At 37.5% G+C, this 24,646-nt stretch overlaps 1 protein-coding gene across 1 annotated transcript in view; it reads right to left on the bottom strand.

Annotated features, from left to right (window-relative positions):
- Positions 1-23,843, bottom strand: part of Gpc5 (glypican 5) — an 899,046-nt gene extending 875,203 nt beyond the window's left edge. Inside the window, exons 1-2 of the mRNA XM_051161022.1 lie at positions 23,794-23,843; positions 21,491-21,611 (exon numbers count right to left, since the gene is read on the bottom strand). Coding sequence (XP_051016979.1) covers positions 21,491-21,611; positions 23,794-23,843 — 171 coding nt within the window. The remainder of the gene's footprint in view (positions 1-21,490; positions 21,612-23,793) is intronic.
- Between the last annotated feature and the right edge of the window lie 803 nt (positions 23,844-24,646).

Here is a 24,646-nt window from a genome sequence, read left to right as displayed (position 1 = left end):
GCTTGGAGAGACAAGAGAGAATCTGGAGGGAGAGAGACCACAGGGAGAAGAGGAAGAAGAAGGCTGTGCCATGGATTAGATAGAGGAGAAGCACATGGCCAGTATAGCTGGAGACTGATCCAGATGATGATAGTTAGCAAGTGTTTGGGATTATGGATAAGAGTTCCCTTGATGGAAATTAAGGCAGGTATGGGATACCTGCCCCACTATGGGAAGCAGTTTAGGGAATCAATATCTGCCCTGCCTCAGGTTATTAACGCTATTTTAAAATATAACAGGTGTCTTGATTACATGCAGGTTAAAAATCCTGCTATAATAATAATAATTATAGGCCTAATAATAAACATTATTTGGCCATACTGGTAAAATAACTGCAACAATAGAATTTAATGAAAATGAAGTCACAGCATACCCAAATTTATGGGACACAATGAAAGCACTGCTATGAGGAAAACTCATAGGTTTAAGTGTCTTCACACAGACATTGGAGAGATCCCATACTTGCAACTAAACAGCACAGCTGAAAGCTCTAGAATAAAAAGAAACAGATACTCAAGAGGAGTACATGGCTGGAAATCATTAAATTCAGGGCTGAAATCAATAAATTAGAAACAAAGAGAATAATTCAAACAATCAATGGAACCAAGAGCTGGTTCTTTGAGAAAATCAACAAGATAGATAAATCCTTAGCCAAACTAACTAAAAGGCAGAGGGAGAGTATTCAAACAACAAAATCAGAAATGCAGAGAGACATTACACTGGAGAAATCCAAAGAATCATTAGGCCTTCCTTCAAACGCCTATTTGCCACAAAATTTGAAAATCTAAATGAAATGGACAATTTTCTTGATAGCTACCAATTACTAAATTGAATCTAGATCAGGCAAACAAATTAATTATTCCTATATGTCCTAAGGAAACAGAAGCAGTCATCAGAATTCTTCCAACCAAGAAAAGCCCAGGGCCAGATGGTTTCAGTGCAGAATTCTACAAGACCATTAAAGAAGTGCTAATATCAATTTTCTTCAAACACTTCCACAAAATATAAACAGAAAATACATTGCCAAACTTATTACATGAGGCCACAGTCATCTTGACAACTAAACTACACAAAGCCCCAACAAAGAAAGAGAATTTCAAGCCAATTACTCTTATGAACATTGATGCAAAAATACTCAATAAAATAATCCCAAACAGAGTCCAAGAACACATCAAAAAATATCATCCACCATGACCACGTAGGCTTCATCCCATGAATGTAGGGGTGGTTCAATATATGGAAATTCAACAATGTAATCCATTATATAAATACACTGAAAAAAAAAAGCCACATGATCATCTCCTTAGATACAGAGAAAAGGAAATGACAAAATCTAATATCCATTTATGCAAAAAGTCTTGAGAGATGGAGAATGCAAGGCACATTACCTAAAAGCTATAAAGGCAATATACTGCAAGTCTACAATCAACATCAAACTAAATGGAGAGAAACTTAAATCAGTTCCAGTAAAATCAGGGCCACAACAAGGCTGTCCGCTCTCTATATATCTCTTCAATATAATACTTGCTGTCCTAGCAAGAGCAATAAGACAACTAAATGAGATGAAAGGGATACAAATTGGAAAGGAAGAAGTCAAAGTATCACTATTTGCAGATGATATGACCCCAATAATTCTACAAAGGAACTCCTATGGCTGATACACAACTTCAACATAGTGGCTAGATATAAAACCAATTCAAAAAATGTTCAGTTCTCCTTTGTACAAAAGACAAACAGACTGAGAAAGAAATTAAGGAAGCAACACCCTTCCCAATAGCCATAAAATACATAAAGTATCTTCATGTACTCTAACCAAGCAAGTAAAAGACTTGTATGAATAAAACTTGAAGTCTCTGAAGAAAGAAATTGAGGAAGATATCAGAAGATGGAAAGATCTCCAATGCTCATGAATCAGTAAGACTAACATAATAAAAATTGCTATTTTACCTTATGCTAAGTACAGATTCATTGCAATCGCCATCAAAACACCAACAAAATTCTTTACAGACCTTGAAAGAACAATTCTCAACTTCATATGGAAAAACAACAACTACCAAAAAAACCCAAATAGTTAAGTCAATCTTATACAATAAAAGATCTTCTGGAGGTTTTTCCATCCCTGATCTCAAGATGTGCTACAGAGCAACTAATAAAAATGGCATGGTACTGGCATAAAAACGGATATGTGGATCAATGGAATTGAGTTGAGCACTCAGGAATAAACCCACACACATAATGGACACTTGATTTTTTTAAAAAAGAAGCCAAAATCATACAATGGTGAAAAGATAGCATCTTTAACAAATGGTGCTGGTATAACTGGATGTCAAAAGTAGAAAAATAGAAATAAACCCTTATTTATCACCCTGCACAAAACTAAAGTCAAAGTGGATTAAAGATCTCAACATAAAACCAGACACACTCAATCTGTTAGAAGAAAAAGAGGGGAAGAGTTTTGAGCTCATTGGCACAGGAGTTAACTTCCTGAACAGAACACCAATAGCTCAGACTCTAAGATCAGTGATTAATAAATGGGGCTTCATGAAACTAAAAAGCTTCTGTAAGACAAAAGACACTGGCAAGAGATAAAATGACAGCCTAAAGACTGGAAAAATTTCTTCACCAACTCTACATCTAACAAAGGGCTAATATCCAAAACATATAAAGACTCAAGAAGTTAAACACCACCAAATCCAATTAGGAAATGGGGTACAGAACTAAACAAAGAATTCTCAACAAGGAAATATCAAATTGTGGAGAAACACGTAAAGAAATTCTCAAGGTCCCTCGTCATCAGTGAAATGCAAATAAAAACAACTCTGAGATTCCATCTTACATCCATCAGGATGGCTAAGATAAAAAATCTCGTTACAGTATATGCTGGTAAGGATGTTGAGAATGGGGAGCCATCCTCAATTGCTGGTGGCATTGCAAATTTGTACAACCACTTTGGAAATCAATCTGGCATTTTTTCATAAAGTAGGTAATAGTGATACCTAAAGACTCACTTATACCACTCCTGGGCATGTATCTGAAAGACACCCCATGATACAGGGACATTTGCTCAACTATGTTCAAGGAAATTTTATTTGTAATAGCCAGACTCGGGAAATAACCTAGATGTCCTTCAACCAAAGAATAGATAGAGAAACCGTGGTCCATTTATACAATGGAATACTGCTCAGCTATTAAAAACAAAGAAATCTTGAAATTTGCAGGCAAATGGATGGAACTAGAAAGGATCATCCCGAGGGAGGTAACCCAGACCCAGAAATATATGCATGGTATATACTCACTTATAAGAGGATATTAGTCATATAATACAGGATAACCACACTACCATACACAGACCCGAAGAAGCTAAAGAACAAAGAGGATCATGGAGGGAATGCTTAATTCTCTTTCAGAATGGCAAATAAAATAAGACACTGGAAGGAGCTGAAGAGAAAGAATAGGACAGGAGACTACTATAGTGGTCCTCTGAAAGATTCCATTCAGCAGGGGATCCAAGCAGATGCTGAGACTCAAAGCCAAACTTTGGGGTGGAACACAGGGAGTCTTATGGAAGAGTTGGTGCATAAAGGTACCTGGAGGGGACAGGAGTCCTGCAAGGAGACCAATGGAGAGAACAAATGCAGGTGTGTGTGTGTAGGGGGGTTGGGAGCATGTATGCTGTAGAAACTGATGCACCAAGGAAGGACCATGCATGGTGAGGACACAGACTCTCTGCTCAGATGTAGTACATATGCAGCACAGTCTCTTAGTGGGTCCCATAATATGAGGATTAGGGATTACTTCTAACATGGACTCTGGTGCCCACTCCACTACCACTTCCCTTTGGTGGACTGGAGGATATAGGCAGTACAAATCTGACTTGATAGTCTAAGGTCAGATGATAGGGGACGAGGGCTTCCCCTTTCTGGAAAATGGGGGGGGGGGGGGTAAGGGAGGGAAGGTGGAACCAGGAGGCAATGAGGGAGTGGGCTACAGTCTAAATGTAAAATGAACCATTAAAGAGAAAAAAATTAAAGAAAAAGAAAACACTTCCCTGCCCAAAAATGTATATCTGGCACAAATCTGACTAATATAATATGAGACAGGATCACACACTGCTGATTCATGCTTCTTAAATCCTACATGGATTTCCATAAAATATAATGTACACAGAGAATATAATTTAAACGACATGAACATTTCAAATCCATACAAAAGTCCAAGTGATTGTCTGGTGCCGGTATCTAAAACAGAAATGAGAAACTCTGAGGGGCAAATACACTGCAGAGAGAACTAACTGTTGATGTGTTGAGCTTAAGGACCTACTTGATAAGTGTCCATCTAAAAGGACTACTGAAGACTTTATTTCCTGTCACTCATACTTAATGTAGAGTCCAGCTAGGCAGACACGTAGTTCACTTGACAGAGTGCCCTCCTGCACTTGACCTATGTGGTTATCCGACTGCAATGGAACAAGATAACACATTTTCATTTTGCCTTGGGCCTTGAAGATAATGTAGCTGGTGCTCGTTACATGGTCTTCTTAAACTTGTAGGAAAATTAAAAATGATAATGTACACTAACTCTGGACCTTTAAATGCTAGTTCATCACTTGCGTTGGGGAGCCGTCCTCATATAGTGTCTATTGGCTGGAAGCCTATCTTGCAGTAAACATTAGGAATCACTGTGAATACGCATCTGGCAAACACTAAAAGACTCCTAAGGGAAGGCTGACATTGTACACATCAATGAACTAAAGAATGTTTCCAAATGTATTAATAAAAATGACTATAGATGAGCAACCTGCGGAGGCAAAACAAAAACCAATTCAATTTCTTAAAAAAATAGATACAACTAGAACAAAAGAAGGAAACCAGGAGGGAAATATGCCTCTATCACAGTTCCAGCTTCTAGGCAAGCCATTAAAACGACAACCAGATAGAGGCAGCGACAGATGTACCTACCATCAAAAAGTTAAATTAAACCAAGTGAAAAACTCAAATGAGGTGTTCAATGAAAAGGAAAAGAATAAAAATCACATCTGTTTACAGGAAGATGAGAGATCTGCTAGATGTATATGCTGCAAACTCAGATGTAGGTGAGCAGTCTGTACACACTCATCCGATGAAGAGAAAACGAATTAAGCCATAGAGCCATGTAGACTGTGAGGTTTAACTCTCAAAAAGAAGAAAGTTAAGCCCACGTATATTTGCATATTCTCTAAGGCAGCTCAGACAGCACAACCCAGACACTCCACAGCCAGAACATATTCTTTTTTTTTAAAATTAATTTATTCTTGTTACATCTCAATAGTTATCCCATCCCTTGTATCCTCCCATTCTCTCCCCCCCCCCATTTTCCCATTATTCCCCTCCCCTATGACTGTTCCTGAGGGGGATTACCTCCCCCTGTATATGCTCATAGGGTATCAAGTCTCTTCTTGACAACCTGCTGTCCTTCCTCTGAGTGCCACCAGGTCTCCCCCTCCAGGGGACATAGTCAAATATGAGGCACCAGAGTGCGTGAGAAAGTCCTATCCCACTCTCCACTCAAGTGTGGAGACTGTTCTGTCCATTGGCTAGATCTGGGTAGGGGTTTAAAGTTTACCACCTGTATTGTCCTCAGCTGGTGCCTTAGTTTGAGTGGGACCCCTGGGCCCAAATCTGCCTTTCTGATCCCTGACCCCAACGGCACACAACTGCCTCCAAACTCACGTGGTTTTAGCACTTTAGGGTTACTCGACTTCACATTCGTAATGCTTCCCATACTTTTAGAGATGACCCTTCTATGGCTTAAACTCTGAATTCTTCAAAAGCATTTACATTTTCACTGCACTAATGATATTAACAATGATAGTGTTCACAGCCTCACACTAGAAACTGTTGAAGGGACTGAGTGTGGAGGATGAAAATAGGTCTAAATGACATAGCCAGGAAAAAAAAATAAACAGGAAGAAATGTACATTTTACACAACTCTGGGGTCTGCACTTAAAGGCACTGGACAGAGGCTGTTTATGATAGATGTTGAAACCAAGTGTTCTGTTCTCAGCTTTGTTATCCTCAAAATAGAAATGAAGGAAAACTTTCCAAAAATATTTTGTTTTTAGGATATCGGTTTTGAAAAGATAGTTTATGAAATAGTGCTCTGGATTTTGAAGAAATCAAGTAAAGCCACTGGCCTTTGGCCCTTCCTCTCACACTAGCAACTGTTGGTCTCCTTCATAACATCTTCCCTCCAGCCCTCTGCTCTAAAGCAGGCTTTGATGACAGTGTCTTGTTGGACACCATGTATTTGCACAATTTTGTGTTTAAAGTGGTGTTCATAATGTTGTGAGTATGACCAGTATTGCAGTACAAGATGACAGATTTATATGTCAGAAAGACCAGGGGAGTAAATGAGAGATTTCTAGAGCTCTCTATGTGCCACTTTCCAAAAAATGCACCTTCCTGATGTTGCTGATCTCTGCAATTCCTACTCTGGCCCTGTTTTAATAATCTAAGCAGAATTAAGTGTCCCCCCTGCTACAGCTTTTGTATCATCAGCAGGCACTGATGTAATCTTGAAATGTGCCATGTGACCAATTGTTAGCTATGAAAACAAATAAGAACTGAAAGATTTCCTGAGGCCAAGGGTACGATAAAGTAATTCACATTCAGCTAATTATAGGAGGAGCACTGTGAAACTCATCACATTTGAACACTAGTTTACTTTCTTTACTCTGTCGGGTAATGTAGAGATATTCCATGCCATCCTTTCTGCTTGAGTTCATGGGAACCATAACTAAAATTGAAGTAGCATAAAGGCAGGTAGGTAAATACTCATTGAAGTAATTTACAAGGTTAACTAGAGTCTCTGAGTGGAACAGATGTTTAGAGAGCAGATGCGCAGGCCCAGAGGTGGCACAGTGAGTGCAAACACATTAGAGTTAGGTGTTGAAATAGACAGGACTTTTTACCATCGCTCTTGTTGGGAGCTTAGCAGGTTAAACAGTCCAAAGGTGAAGTAACAGAGAGGAAGCACATGGATAAGTAGGTATGCTACACAACAACTCTTCAGCACTCATTTGATTGTTCTTTTCCTCTGAACTAACAATTTTCTTAGGGTCCACATGCATTTTAGATACTTGAATATTTCATGAAACACTTCAATGCTTTATCGTCTATTGAGCAATGAATGGTTTTAATGAGAAATAGTGACTGGCAAATAATCTACCTTTCCAACAGCTCCACTGTCATTTCCCTTTCCCACTAAATTTCCTGTATTGAAGGCAGTTGGAGTGGGCAGGGCGAGTGAGTGACATCAGCTCTAGTTCTTAGACACTGGTCATTTTAATTCCCTGTTTAGATCAACAAACTATAATGCAGACCATAAGACATAAGCAATCAATACTGGAAAATGTTGCAGTGCTGTGAACAAAGGGCATAAATATCTATTTTCTAGATCAAAACTTAATCTAGACCATTCATAAAGTCAACAGTGTTTTACAAAAGACGAAAAGCAACAGTGGCTAGATAACTTCCGGAGCTGCAAATGTTCTGTTTACCCTGGCTCCATGCCTTGTGTTACATACAGGTCAACATGCTGTTGTACCGTGCTAATGTACAGTTTTAAATCCTCTAGCATTTTAGAGGAGTAAAGAACTGATAATGAGTTGTATTCACAGGGAATTCTTATCTACTTCTATGAAGTGTGAAATGCAGGATATTAAGACCTCGAGAAATAGTTATTTAAGTGATTTATTTATAGTCCATGTCATTCTGCTGATGTTATAATTATGCTTTAATAAACCAATCCTAAAAAATAAACAAGTACTGTCCAAGTGTTTAACATCAAAACCCTATCTAATTTGTAGTTGAGACTAGTTTTCAAGTGCAATTTTTGTAAGTAATTTACTCTAAATTTTAATTAGTTAGAATAAATCAGTATATGGTTTAGAAGTCATGTTTTTAATTCCAAGAGTGTTTTCCCCTATCAACACAGTAACATGATGTCAACAAAATACCAAGAAGTCTTACTTCTATGATGATTTCAGAAGATCAGAATGTTTGAGTCTAATATATTGTGGACAGTTTTCATATTTGTATAAAATACACCTAACATCTGATACAATTTGGGAATATATAGCACTTTGATAAATATAGAAGGATTGTTAAAAGCCTGCACTGCTTTTGTGCAGAATTTTTCAATCAAACACATTTCTGATTTGATTTAAAATATTACCTAGTACTTTGGTAGAATAGAGCATGCTTCAAAATTATTCACACCCTCTCCTAAATTTATTGTTGACAATAGTAGAATTATCTACTGCTTGACTTTGGTTATGCCCAGGTGGCATGTTTTTTGCAAAATATGTTTATTAAAAACTTAAGAGTGTTAAAAAAAAAACGGGTGTTCTGGCATACAAGGACATAAACAGAAATTAAGTACAAAAATATGCCATTGTCCATCATGTCTTTCAGTGAGTCATCATTTATACTATAAACAAGGCATAATATGATTGCAAACATACTGTTAGTATGTTCTAATTAAATGACATCACTTTACTTCATAAGCCTCTAATAATTGATTCTAATTTCAATTGGAATGAGATCTTCTAAAGTCATGGAATTGTATTATATTTGCTGAAATTGGAGGAGAAATCTTACCATAAAAAAGTGGATTCTTCATTTTTTTGATTATTATATAAATATTTCTTATACTTGCTCATTTTGTGTTCATATACCATTTTTTGAAGATGGCATAACTGGTCTTAATCTATATGAAAATACACAGGAGGGCTCTTGCTTTATGCTACAACCTCAAATATATTTTTTGGAAAAGAGATTACCTTTAGTCTTTCCTCATCATTTGCCCCAGAAACAAGCCAGTTAGTTCATTATAGGTACTATTTCTAGAATATCTTAACCCTCACTAGTGATTTCATTTTCTAAATTCTGTGTTCCTTGTATTTGTCAGAATGTTGAGCAGATAGAGGTTAATAAATTAATATCTGCAAGGAATTTGGCCAGATGGGTGGATGAAGTGACCCAAAATTAAAATAATCCTAGATTTATAATTCAAGATTAAAATAATTATCATGAGATTAATTTTAAATAGCTATCATTAAGATGACGTTTTACTATATATATAGTGATCAAATAAATTAATTTTTTTCACACTATTTTATGAATGCTTTTTTGTTCTATTGGTAAACGGATATTTCACAGTAGCTTTGCATGTAAAAATTAGTCTTAACTGGAAAAACCTTGAAGGCTGCAATGCATTTGAAAAAGTCAAGTAAATAAGTCTTCTCTGATATGGACTGTGTTGCCTGTAATTTGATCACTGTCCCCAACAGAACTGATTTGCCAGGCCACAGGGAAGATAATGAGCTTAGCTCAGATGCAACTTGTTGAGCTGGAACAGTTGTGGGTGGGGCGGGGGGGGGGGAGGGAGGAATAGGGAAGAAGGGAATGAAGAAAGGAGAGAGGAGGGAAGGAGCAACAATCAGGATGTAAATTGAATAAATGAATTAGTTTATTTATTTAAAAAAGAAAAAACTAATGTAAAATGAGATACCACAAGTTCCCTATATGATCACGTATTTATGAAAGGAACGCTGAAATTAAAACTTGGGTAATGGTCCTGAACTCTTGCCTATATTAATTAATGTTAATACATCCTCATCAGTGAAAGTGTTTACATGGGATCCCAGGGAGATGGTTTAATAGCTATGACCCTTTGCTCATCATGCAGAGGACACAGGCTCAGTTCTAAGCAGCCATAGGTATCTCAAAATCTCTTCTAATCCAGATCCAAGTAATCCGATGCTCTCCTGGCACACAAACATAGATGTGGTGCACATACAAACAAACATTTATGTGGTACTAACACTCATAAAATAAAAACAAGTAAGCCTTTTGGTGTTTTTTAAACTATATGATTACCTAAACAAGAACTAATTACAAATAACTTAGTTTTATATATTTGAGTTATATTTTGCTCATTTTTATGATAAGACATTATGAAATTAAAAATCTGCCTACATTTACATGGATATAAGATATTATTTTTAAACACTTAAGAATACATTTTCATGATTTATCAAATGCTTTCAGAATGTATTTATTTTCTAGAAAATTTAGCCCTCCTACCTCCTTGCACAATTCTGTTAGAAAAGTGTTCCGTCTTAAATGAAATGTGGAAGTTTACAGTAGGAACTTCCTGGGATTGAGCAAGGGTATACTTTCTTGCTTTGCTATGTCTATTTTATAAGTTTAGACCTGAACAGTTAAAAGCTGGCAAGGGTGCTTTTATAAAATGGAAAGAAAAGAGCTATTAAAGGAACCATATAGGATTTCACCACCTGTTTAGTAGGCTTCTGGTCTGATTTCATAATATAGCTCACATTATAAAATTTCAAAATTAAAACTTTCAGAAATACTTGTTGACACACCATGAAAACGTACCTACTCCAACTCATTACATAAAATCCATAATTTGTTCTACATCTAATGAACTGATGAAGGTTCTACTGCATCAGAGCGAAACACATAATGAACACAAAACTTACAATCATAAGACTTGCTATATTTATAGTTATTGTAATGTGCATTATAATTTGTGCAGAACTCTCATATGGCTTAATTTCCAATGAATCTTGACATAGGAGTAATCTCTCTTCTTCAGTAGTCTATGCCTAGGAAAGATCCCGACTTCCCTCATAACTTAGCCTTCTTGGTAGGGACCTTAACTGCTCCTAGGCTTTAAGAGGCCATCTGGTTAAGTGCTACTGAAGAGCAAGGAATGCAGCCCGGAACTGCTCTGCTCAGATGACTTATATCTTCAAAGCACATTCATAAAAGTGCTGTTGAGTGGTTAGAGTAAATTTATTGAGCCTGTAAAGCATTATGGACTCATCATTTACCTGCAGATAGCTAAGATTATGTACGTACATGTGAGCTTTTCAAAACCTACATATGGTAAAGAAGTGCTGAAAATGATCATTAGTGAGACAAGTTCTGCATGCTAGACCTTGAGGCAAGAGGAGTCAAATTATCATTGTCATCCAGGGAAAGCTATAACTCCTCCCACCACACAATCAGATATAGGCAGACATTAAAGGCTGGTTTTTGTTTGTTTGTTTGTTTGGTTGGTTAGATGGGTAGGTGTGTGGATTGGTGGGTGGGTGGGTGGTTTGGGAGCCTATAGGCTATAATAATCCTTCAAAGCGACAGTTTAAAGGAGGGTGATAAAACTATGAATTTCAGTAAACAGCAAGATACAGCCAGTGAGAATTTACTAGAGCACATAGAGAAAAACAAAACAGATCAGCAAAGAGGATATGGAGAGTTTCCAGCTGTGAGAAAGAACTCCACATATTGAAATCAGTTAACGATGATAATGACATGATCAGAAATAATAATTGTAGAGTAATCTAGGTATTTGTGGACAGAACACAAGTGCTCTGGGGAGCAGAGGAGGCCGAGTGAACCGTTAGGACGACATCAGTAATGAGTGGATGTGCATTGTCTGATATGAACACAACCATGTCAAGGACACCAATCCTTCAGGCCCAAGAGAATGGTAAACCTTTCTCTGCTCCCTGTGTGGATCTTAACAGTGCATACATATTATTGACCACAGCTACTTCCTCCAGGATGTTCACTGCCCCAGGCTGTTCGCCATAAAGGCTCCCACAGAGATCATTTAAACACACTCCTGCTTTCTTGTTCAGCTGTTTATAATAGCTCCAGCTTCTCAATCAACTGTATACAATGAGCCCTCCTCCTCAACTGTGCTGAGTTTCCTGGCTTTGCTATTGGTGTTTCTCTATCAGAGCGTGTGGTCGACCAGATCCCAGATTGTCTGCACATGTGTCTGACATTTCTTCATTCCTGGCACCCTTGATAGCTAGGTCATTCCCTAAGCCGTGCAGTAGGTGGAATATAATGAGGGAAGTGTTCTATAATACAGTCTTCCTGACTGGGGGGAGGTTGTGTTAAGTCATCTTCCAAATACGTAACGAATTCCTGCAGAGAAAGGTTTATTTAGCTCTGGGTGTTAATAGCTCCTGCTCATGATAAGAAGGCCTCATTGCTCTTAAGATTTCTATGAGAGTGCGAGATGGCAACAGAGGGAAAGCGTGTGATGGAAGAAAAATGCTTATCCTGTAGTTAAGTACACAAGTGACAAGAGACTATAACCTCCCAGTCCTTTTCAGTGGTTCTATTAATAAACTAAGGATCACTCAATTAGACTTCACCCCTCAAAGCTACAAAATCCTTCAAATAATGGCATTCTGGGAATAAAGCATGCAACATAGTAGACTTTGGTGGAAATTTACATTTAAAGTATAGCAGAAGGTCAACAAACTACATTCATTTCATCATAGACTTTCTCAGACTCTTCATTCTCCATGCTACATTCAGGCACCCAGGTATTGAAAAGTGAATCACCCTCACTTTTTTATAAGTAAAACTCTGTACATTCATGTTGATAGCAACCCCTGCCATGCATGAATGTCATGTTTTTAATGTTTAAAAATATATTAGACCTTTTTCTTGAGCTAATATATTTAGGTCAGTGATTTGTACTTTAGAATATTGTTAGAGAAGAGATGTCATGTTGTCAAGTTTACATTTTTAGACCCACAAAAGAAGGATGGAAAAGAAAAAAGAAAGAAAGAAAGAAAGAAAGAAAATCCAGGTTATTGGATTTCATCTTAGCTGCACGGTGGTTACTGAATGATGTTTTTAAAGAGTTAGCAGTGTATCCAGTGTACTAACAAACTAGAAGTCTTCTACTGGATTCTACTACAAAAGATAACTAGTGATTTTTCAAGACGCATGGAGTATACTGGAGAGAAGCAAAATCTGTTGCATAAAATGTAGGAGAGGAACTGCAGATGGCAGTGATAGAGAGCTGTACTGATATCATCTAGGCAAAACTGGGAACAAGAAGATATGCAAGTGATGTCAACTAGAATGATGATCGTGAGGTAGAAGAGATAGGGAAGTTAAAAGGAAGGGAAGAAAACTGAAGATTGCTGTGGTGCACTGGCCAGCAGGGTAAGGCATAATTAAACTGCTAGGCATGCTACAGGCTTAGGGAACTGAGAAGGAGCATAAAGGATGCAAATCAGACTAAGGGGGTCTATCATGTAGGATTCAGTTATCCTGGCCATCTTGAATCTCAACCTTTGTGTTGCTTGTCCTGTATGAGAGCAAATTGGAGTTACCTGAGGCTCAGCGGGGGGGGGGGCGGAGGACATGTTGGAATAAGATAAATAGTTGGTTATCATGAAGTTGTGAGAGAGAAGGAGCCTTATTCCTCAGAAGTACAGCACAGATGTATTGCCTCCACTTAAGCAAGTAACTCTCTATCAAGGTCCATGTAGGGTACTCTAATTAAATATGGTTGGTCACAAAATAAAGGATGTAGAAGTAGGGTGAGTCTTAAGAAGAAGAGATATGGTTGGGGAAGAGGATAATACAGAGGATAATAGGGGACACTGATCACAGAGAAATATATGTGTGTATAAAGTCATATAAGAACAAATAAAAATAAAAGCTCTAATTATGAATGTTCATTAAGTATGTACAAAAAAATTCTAGCTGGGAAATTGCTCATCTTATCATGTAAGATCAGTAGTCTTACTGAAGTGGATACAAAGCTTAGCCTCCAGTTGGCATAAGACAATTACTTACTTTTTAAATAATCAGAAATAAATCAACGGTGACCAACCCTAATCTCATTACTTTCAATGAGAGTTCTTAGAACTTCATTTCCAGTTGATTGTACACTAATTGAATTGGTTCTTTTATGGCAATTGATTATTTTAAAGAGTGAAACAGCCAATAGTGGAGTCAGAGTCCTTCTACCTCCTACTCCAGAAAGTAGCTTTCAATTGAATTTTCTCAAACAAACTAATTGTTGAATTAGATGGCCATTCAAAGTTATTGAGTGCATTTCAAGAACTTTCTTCTCAAATATAAATTAGCTAAATGTGTTTTGATGGTTGCTGCATTATTAACTGCAAATGAAGAACTGTCTGATTATGGAATATCATAATGGGACCAAGACAATGGTGCATGATAGAATCAGGGTACAGGGTCACCCTCCCAAAAGCAAGCAGGATTGGGTAAAAGGAAGAAAATTCTCAGAACCTGCTCACATTCCAGTTCTAAGGGATGAACTGGTTTGATAGGATAGTTAAAAACAAGTAGAAAATTTCTAAAATGTATGACACAGTAAGTTTAATGAGAAAAGCTTGAGAAGTCATCAGAAGTCAGAAACTTAGAAATAACAGTATCTTTAGAAAGTCTCGTTATTTTGGGGCTATAACTGCTCATTGAGGTTTAAATTATAATCTCTTTCTGTCTCTCATGGTTCTAAAGTAACTATTCATCATATTGGTATTCCAGGAAAAAAAGTGGGAAAAGGCAGAATCTATTTAGCACAGTTTTTCCCTACATAAAATAAAAGTGACATCTCTTCCTGAATATAGTACAGTGTAATCACTGGATTATATGCATCATATGTATCATTATTTTACATTTTGAGTAATAGTTACAATTTCTTCCTTTTCATTAAAAAAGTCAAATTTATTTAATACAGACATTTTCACAAAGTGTTAGTCCATATTAAACAAGTGCTTAATAGTAACCTTGTCCTCTTAATTGAGTTGGAATGGTTAGGTCTGAGAAAATAAAATGCTACTTAAATTCACCACATTCAACAATGTTATAGTAATTACTGAGTTTGGCTGTAAACAGATTAAACCTGAGCACCATTGCATCCTACATGCCATACTGAAGCATGTAAATTAATTTCTAAGCAATAAAGCATCAGCTTAGCCCTAATAGTACCCAGAAGGTAGAATTTTAGCTTCTGTCATCATTTTCTTTTAAAATGATAAATGTTAAATGTTTAAAGACAATGTTACACAGCTGTGATGTTTGTGCTGACAAAGTCCCCCAGACCAGCTAATATAAACAAGGCATTCTAGGGAAGAGAATCTGAACAGAAAATGTTTGTAGATTTTTGCCCCCCACAAGGCACACTAGGAGAAATGAAGGTTTGTTTCCAGTCTGTTATCAAGGGTGGTTCAGTGGGATGCAGACATCTAAGGAGGTTCACATCGCAGGCCCATGATAGTCCTGTGTTGTATTTACCCTAGGAAATCTGCTGAGGAGCAGCACTGCTCTCCTTAGGAAGAGGCCTTGACATGTGGCTGAAGAACAGTTCTGAAATGGGAGTGAAGTCAAAGCCGAGTCAAGAGACAACGATCAGAATTCCAAGTGAGGAGGGCTAGGTCACGTGTTCTCCCTCCAAGAGTCCTGTTCTCAGTGCAGAAGGGCTTTTAGGCAGTGAGGAAACACAGATGATCTATGAGCAACACACTATTACACATAGCCCATGGATCTCTATACACCTCAAGTCTTACCAATACGTACTTAAGAGCAGAACACAGAAATAAAACAAATTAAGATTATTCAGGCTAAAACTTCTCTCTCTAGGAAACCTTGAAACACTTTGTAAATCATCTTCTGATTACAATATTTTTAATTAAAAATAATTAATCCTTTATTGTAAAGAATTTGCAAATTATTTTTTAAATCAGTGCAGCAAGATTAGCCAAGCCAGAGTCTGTACATTTCACTGAACTTTTCTATACAGTTCCAAATGCCATCCAGAAGCTATAGAGCTTAAGGGTGGATTTCTTAATTTCAGTAGCAAATACAATTTATGTACTTTCTATCACAAAAAGGAAAGAAAATACAGATAAGCTTTAAAAATTAAAAAAATAACACGAAATATTGCACAATGTGGTATTACTGAGATACTAAAAACAATGATATCGTGAATTTTAAAGCAAATGGATGGTGCTAGAAAATATCATCCTGAGTGAAGTAACCCAGACCCAGAAAAACACTCACGGTATATACTCACTTCGAAGTAGATACTAGCTATAAAGTGGAGGATAGCCAGGCTACAATTTACTGACCCAAAGATGCCAAGAAACAAGTAAGGCTCAAGTGAGATGTTTGAATCTCATTCAGAAGGGGAAATAAGATCGACATCTGCAGTACATGCAGGAGGAGAACTAGGTGGGAGAGTGTGTTGGGAGGGTAATGGGGGGTGAGGATCAGGAGTGAGGATTGAGGGAGGCTGGGAGAGAGAACAGAAATTAGTGGGTTGTATCTCTGGGTCAGGGGCCAGGGTGCTTTCTAGGAGTCTATGGAGGTGACCCTAGCTAAGACTTCACCAAAGGGGGATACTGAGGAGGCCATCACCTGCAGTCAGATAGGACTTCTGGTGGAGAGAGGGGGACACCAACCCATTCACAAAACTTTTGACCCAAAATTTGTCCTGCCTACAAGTAGTGTTGAGCTAAAGACAAAGAAAAGATGGAGGGAATGGCCAGCCAATGACTGACTCAACTTGCGACCTACCTCATTGGAGAGAGCCAACCCCTGACACTAATAATGATACTCTGCTATGCTTGAACACAGGTGCCTAGCATAACTCTTCTGAGATGCTTCAACCAGAAACTGACAGAATCACTACAAAGATCCACAGTCAAACACCAGACAGAGCCGTGGAGTCCTATAGAAGAGTTGGGGGGAATGATTAAGGGGTTAAGGACATCACAAAAAGACCCACAGTGTCCAGTAAACTGGGCCCATAGTGGCTCACAGAGACTGAACCAACAACCAAAGAATATGCATGGGCTGAACTTAGGCCCCCTACACATATGTAGCACATGTGCAGCTTAGTCATCACATGGATCACCTAACAATGAAAATATGCACTGTCTCTGACTCTGTTGACTGCCTTTGGATCTCTTTCCTCCTCTGCCATGCCTGGCCTCAGTGGGAGCTAATGCATTTAGTCGGCTGATTCATGAACTACAAGGGTGGATTGGTACCCATGAGGGGTCTCCCTTTCTCTGAGGGTAAGTGTATGGGGGAATGAGGAGGGGTTGTAAGGGGGGGGGGACTGGGAAGAGAGGAGAGAGGGGAGCTGTGATCAAGTTGTAAAGTGACTAAAAATAAATAAATGAATATATTTATTCAAATAAATATTTGAAAAAATAAACAATGCTTTTTATCTTCTTTCATAAAGCGTATAATATGTACACATATAGGTAAACTACTATACACCTGGGTCCAGTATAACACACAGAAAGGAAAACTAAAAGCTATAAATAAGAGGTCATGAGGTAGGGTAGAAAGCAGGTTAAATAAATACACTATTTCTCTTGGCCATTTGTGGGATGTCCTGCTCATGCTAACTGTGCTAAAAGACTTCTGATTTGGTCTCTAACATGCCTAAATAGTCCATATTGCTAGCATTTCCTGGTCACTGCCAGGCTTCTTCCTAACCCATGTTGATACAGGGAAAGTTGTTGCATGTCATTTGTTTCCCTGTATCTCAGGTTTTCCCATGAAGGCAGGTTTTCAGTGTTGACAGCAAATATCATTACCCACTGACCCGTTTAATCAACCCTTGTTCTTTTTCTTGACACTATTTCCAATCTACCCACAAACCAATTCCAATTCCAATACTTATCAGGCTCTGCCCACTTCTCATAATTAGCTATGCTGATCACTCAGCTCCCAATCACCATCATCATCCACAGGATGGCATTCTTCGACTCTTTCTCCAGGAGGTCCACGTTCCACAATAGAGACAGAAATATCTTCGTAAAATATAAATCAAGTCATCCCCGACTGCTGTAAACATCTTCCTCTTCTATTTAGAATAAAACATGTGAACTAGAGCCTATTATATTCCCCCAAGCATCCTTTATGTTTGTGTCTGCACTTCATGCTGCTGCTGCGGGCTTGTGGCTGTCTGCCTCTTGAAGATCAGAAAGTTTCTCCTGGTCCTTCCACCCCAGAGTTCTCACCAATTTTCCTGATTCTTTTTCTCCATTCAGTAGTGCACTCTTTGTAAGTTCTTCTCACAGTCTGTTGCTTTCTTTGTAATTCTTGACAGCTACTGTTATGCTTGCTCATTTACATTTTCTTGGAATGCAAACCCACAGGGAATAGAAGCATCTACTTTGGCTCACTATTGTGTAAATTTACCCTCAAACTATAAACTTAAAAGGTGTATGTTAAATGTATTTAATATAATTACTGTAAAAACATTGAGAATGTGGTCGTTTTGACATAGAGTCTCTACCGACTTGTTTAGTGATTAATTGCAGAAGTCAGAGAAAAAGAGGTCACAGCTTGAGCAGGCCAAAACACAAGTGTTGCAGAAAAAACATATGGAGGTAATTATTACTAATATTTTCTTGGCAAAGAAATGGATGGATGATTTTGTATACTCATAACACATACAAAAGAGCAAGGGGTACATGAATCTCACTTATAATGTGTAGAATTTTTCCATAGTATACAGGTACAACTGTAGTTAACATCCATGATAATGAAAGTTTTAGACAAAGGCTTACTTGATCATCTAAACCTATGGATTGGATTGTGAAATATGTCTCAATGCCCCTGCCTTCACTTAGGCCACACTACTCCCAAAGTAATGAATTCTCACAGCAGAGGACAGTCTTCCTGAATGTGTCTCACAAATGACACCAGGGATCCTGTCACCTGTCCTTTGCTCTTACACAGGACACCTACCTACCTTGCTGGGCACATTCATATTATCAGGAGTTGGGAGTCTGGCAAAACAAAACCTTTTCTTCGTCTGCAGGGAAGGCAGCCTATAAAGCAGTACATTCTAAGGCAGGAAAGGTTAATGTTTCCATGACACCTGTTCAGGATATGACTTTCTGTGATCCTTTGCAAAAATCTAATTTTCAGCCATATGATCCCAAAAGACTTGAAATTCAGACCTCAAAGGCAGTATGTATTTGATATTTTCTTGTAATTCTATAATGGAACTGAAGCCTGAATGATTTGGAATCTGCACACTCATAAATATGAAAGAATGGGGTGCAATCTAAACAGGGGCTTACAAAATAGGACCATATCCTGGCAATACCTTGCAAAGGTTGTGGCTTTGATGCCTTTGTAACAAGGACTTAGCCATGCTATGCTGCCGAAGAATAGATCAGTAAGCCCTTCTCCACAGGGCTTTTAGGGATTGGAGACCTATCAATTCCTTTGTGTGAACATTCTTAGGTCTGAGCACTTACCTACGTAATAGAGAGCAGCTAAAAACATATTAGATACAGCAGGGTGTCTTCTTATATACACATATGTCATAGATGACAGATACATATATAGATGATACTTGATTGCCCTTTGTATGTATATTTATGTTTACCCTACTGCACACAATTACTACCGCACCTCTAGATGACATATTTAATTTTCTACAATTATCAATGAACTAACAAAATAAAGTTATTGCAGTTTGTTTGCACTCAGAAAATAGAGAGTTGTTTGTAACCCTCCATAAAATTCAATAAGAATGTGTTGTCTTGCATTATAGTGAGCTGATTGTTATGACCATTCTGGTTTATTATCAACTGTTCTCCATAATTTCAACAACATACACCTAAAACCAACCACATACTAGGTACTACTATGAGGTGTCACATTGATAAAGGTAATCACTCTGGCAGCTGCAGGTCTTAGTCTTGTCTTGGTCACTGTTGGCTTGGAACTGGGTTAGCAGAGCTGATCCTTAACCCACTGTCATCCAGCAATATCTGGTGCACAGAGAGGACAAAATATATGCCTACTAGACTCGATGCAGACAACCTGACACAGTCTTCCAACCTGAGCTTGAGTCAAGATGAGACTTCTGTTTTCTACCAGAATGGTGCAGTGCAGTTCTGTTTATTCTACTTCCCAGTGTCACTTTCCTGTACCATAATTGATTGCCAGGACTCTCAACCACAAACCCATATGCCATACACCTTTCCTTGGGGAACCTCCAACTAAGAAAAATGTACAGATGCATATAATGAAATCTACTCTGCCTGTGTATGCAGTTGTTAATATATTGGTTTTAAGCCACAGAGGAGACTTAGGAAGTAAAAGAAGATTCTAAGTTTTCTTGAGGTCTCCTAGGCTCTCACTATATCTAGATCAATTTCAGCGGCAAACCTTCTTGTTGCTGTAGAGAATAAAAACTCCAGTCAAAAGGAAATTTGAAAAAAAAGAGTTTCTAGTAAATGTAAGCAGCATAGTCATAGATGGTCTGAGAACAACTGTTTCTGGGGACAACAGCTCTCCAGGCGACCTCAGCTACCCTTCCCAAGTGCCTGCAGCTTATACCTTCCTCCTGTTGCTTCAGCTCCCAACACAGTCTCAAGGCTTTCTTTCCTCAGACACACCTCAACATTTAATTTATTGACAGCATGGCATAGCTGTTTCACCTTGGAGCCTAGTCTTAGAGGAAATTAGTTTTAGCTTTACCTATGTGAGGGATTTAGGTTTGCTCTCAGAATTCCACATAGCATTTTGTTTTTTATACTTTACACATTTTCCTGAAAACAATTTGCCTTTGGTTCTGCAACACAAAGGGATTGCTGAAGTGTCACAGTGCATACAATGAATAAGCAATGTAGCCACCACTGCCTCCCAGAAAAAAAAAAAAAATGTCTATCCCTTTAAACACCAGCCTCTGTGTTCCCTTACATACACTCCCATTGGGATGTAGAGACTCATGAACTGAGCCCAAATAACTGTCTCTAATAAACTTAAGCGACAGTCATACAAGTGACTCAGATATAGGTTAGGCATGAATAATACTCAGAACTATTAGATTTTCTGTAGTATCATTATGAAAATGATCAATAATCTATAAGCTTTGATTAAAATGAAGATGTATATATACATAAATTTTTACAGAATGATTGTAACTTAAGGAATAGTCCTTTGTACACCAAGTAGCCTTTGATATGGGGTGGATGTGGTACTTACAATTTGCAACATATTACTCCAATGAATAAATTCTTTCAATGAAATATTCTTTTGGATAATTATCTGAATATGCTTCATATATCATATATTAAAAACAGAAATGTATATGACATAAAAGATCAAACAGAAGTATTTAATGAGCACACACCAGGAAGATTATGAACTCACTATGCAAAATGTGAGATAAATAGCAGCAGAACTGCAGAATATTTACTGATAAGTTTCGTTAAGGACACTGCAACATTCATGACATTCTTACAGCTATATGGAAGGTAACTCTGACTTCTGTGGTCTGATATGTGTTCTCTTTACTGGCCACACTTGTCTGTGGGCTTGCAGCTTCTTCACTGAGGTTGAATTTATCCTAAGAGATTCATTACTGAAATGCAACATGTGCAGACTCACTGTTCACAAATGCAGATTGTTCACCCATACCAAAGGAATTGACTTTAAATACTAATGGCTCAACAAGAGATTTGTGGACAGTATTTATATTCATACACCATTTAAAGTAAGTTGATAATAAAATAAAAATAAGTATAATAAAATTAAAGATCATGCCAGGACTTACCTGGATAACATGCCTCAGCTTATCAATGATCTGATTTATCACAGGGTCAGTTCCTCTGACTCTGACTTCAGGATTTCCAGACTGGGCTCTGATTCCATTTCCAACTACACGCTGAGCATAGCTAACAGAGTGAAAAGAAAAGATTCATGACTTGGAGATCTGGTCAGTAGCATCTTGAGAGCTGCTTGAGACATCTGAGTTTGAATTTCACCCCCTAGAAATAACCACCAAGGCAGAACTTCTCAGAATACAGATGAATGAACTGTCACACCATTCTACTGAGCTGAGATACTTATAGTGGAAAGAACAAAAGACATATTTGGCTTGTAATTGTTTTTAACAACCTGATAAAAGATATGTGTGTGTATGTGTATGTGTGTATGTGTGTGTGTGTGTGTGTGTGTGTGTGTGTGTGTGTGTGTGTGATGCCAATAATTCTGGCTGAATCACACATGTCTACACACATCCACATTATCTGTGCTAATTGGTTTTATGTACTATTGAGATAAGTGCTAGTACAAATATATGTATACAGACACATATACACACTCAAACACACATGGCATTTAGACACACAAGCAAAAAATGAAATAATTAACTTTATAAGAAAATAAAAATCCACAAAATCTTCTGTAGATACAAGAAATGGTCTACTTTAAAAAAATACAAATGTTAGTAATGGATTCTTCACAGGCAGTAGAAGGCAGTTGAATGTCTGTTACCTTCTCCAAATGCCAGTGATGTAGTATCAACTTACTATTCATGAAAATATTTAAATTCATCAGTCCCCAAAATGTATCAACTCCTATTTCATTCAATGTTCTGTACCAATAGACTAGGTAAAAATGAAGGTATAATTCTTATCCTCACAATGCTCATTACCAATCTGGGAATATAAAATGTCAACGCTAATTTAGCCGTTCACTGATACATTCATTCATCATATTTTTTTAAATTTCAAACTTGTGAGTAAAATCCAGCCGTATAACTACACTTGTTTTCTGGAGAGTATACTGTAGCTTTATAAGTAAAGTAACCCCTGACATATATTCCTGACAAAGATACCATTCCTGAAAGGAAAGTGGTAGGAGCAAGCGAGCAACATACATAGGAAAGAACGCCAAGGCCTCTGTCTCTGAGGTGGAGGGTCCAGAGACTGCTGCAGACTCCACCTTCTGTGAGTAAAACTCTCCTCTAGTAACCTGTGTCTTTATGTTATGACAGTAAGTTATAGAGGTTTCCTATATTTTTGGTTGTGAGCCTAGCCTTTAACGGCTGAGCCATCCCCACAGTGATGTTTACATTATTTTCATGCAGGTTTTTATCCTTCACTTTGAAAAGTCTGTCATAGTTGTTAACACACCTTCTTCTCAATATTCCTACTGGAATTAAAAAAAAAAAGCTTTGAAAAAAATGAAATAATGTTCTAGTCTTAAAAACATCGCCATAGAAAATAAGTTTAAAGAATAGCCATTTGAAAGTGTACAATAGCCAGTTGTAATGAACAATTTGAAGTAAACTCACTCCTATCTCATCTTCTACACTTGAGAGAGTCATGAAAACGCAGCCCGAGAACAGTTGGTGCTTTTGAAGAAACAGGTCACAAGATGCTTGCTTTGTTCTCTTGGAGTTTCGTTACAAGCACTCAGAATTCTCACTGGCCTCCATCTTAGATGATGTTCTGACAGTTTTTATTTACCCACATTAGCCATTATCTTTATTCAGTCTCATTAATTAAGAAGCCAAATATGTAATGTGCTTGTAACACTGAGACAGATGACAGCAGGGCTTCAGGAGGTCAAGGTTAACTGGCGCCTTGATAATTATGGGTAGGGCACACTTGTAACATACATGGACTTATTTGCCTTCTCCTCTCTCGTACTTGTATGTACTTCCAAATTCCTAGTGGATACTAGGAAACGCACCTCTAAGTTCTGTTTTGGCTGCCCAAAGAAGTGAGTTCCAGATTATTTTAAAGATAGATTTTTAAACTCTGGGCCAGACCTGCTTCAGAGTCAAAGGCAGCCTTGCCCAGCTTCCTCTCCACGTCTCTCACTGGGACTACCTTGATAAAACCCTGTTCTGTGCAACCAGCCTGACACACCTGTGTATCTGTGTTATAATTAAAGCCATGCTCCAGGCTCACGGATCTCTGTAGTTTAGGTAGTTTTCTGATTGTCACTCCTTATAAAGTAAACACAGCAACTCTGTGGCCCTGAGAACGTGTGCTCTAAAACACAATTACTAAATTATTATTCATGACAGATAATGAAATCAGCTATCACCATTAATGATGCACTTACTTTGGCAATGGTTCTTTTGTTCTAATTAAGACATGTTCAAAATCTACCATTTTATAATTGAAAAGTATATGTGATTTTCTTCATAAATCTCAAAAAAAAAATTCAGGTTTGTCAGCTAAACAGAGAAGTAGCAGCCATCACTAGAAGACTGTCCAACAATTGTCACAATTTTTTTTTTTTTGCTAGAAACACAAACACAGTAAAGGCAACAGTAAGTAAGGCTTACTCTCAATTTCAATGAAGCTATTAATTAGCTCACATTCATATTTGTTCACATGCCAGGAAGTATTTTGACATACACTGATGGTACCCAGTGTTAACCTGAGGACTTGCTTGCTTTTCGGTGTTTTTATTGCACAGATTATGATACAGTTAATTAATTAAAGAAGTCCAAGTAAAAGTATATCAGAATTATAACTGATAATGAAGCATACATTCAACTACTCTATTATTAAATAGTTGAGTTACCTCTTCTTATTATGATTTATATAGTAAAATATTACAAATTATAATAAAATTTAAAGAATATGATGCATCGAAAGAAGTTGTTTTTCCTTTTGTAAGAATAATAACAACATGATATAATGATCTAATGTTCATAATAAGATGGTGCAAGTGAATAATATGGGTAATATCAAGTGTTGGCAAGAACACAAGGTAACTGGAACTCTTCCACAGTGGCACTTGTCAGTCCTCTCAAGTGGAGTTGTGATCTGTTGATTCTTATTGTAGTACTGTATTTCCTTTATATGTGCTGCCATTTATTTGTGTGTGGTAATACTAATGGTACAAGGAACAACAGCACAACAATGAAAGTAAATTAAACACAAATACATTAAAAAGACTGACAAAA

The sequence above is a fragment of the Acomys russatus genome, chromosome 18 (assembly GCF_903995435.1).
Source record: "Acomys russatus chromosome 18, mAcoRus1.1, whole genome shotgun sequence".
NCBI classification, from domain to species: domain Eukaryota; kingdom Metazoa; phylum Chordata; class Mammalia; order Rodentia; family Muridae; genus Acomys; species Acomys russatus.
The sequence above is the reverse complement of the archived record's forward strand: the minus strand, read 5'-3'. Positions and strand labels throughout refer to the sequence as shown.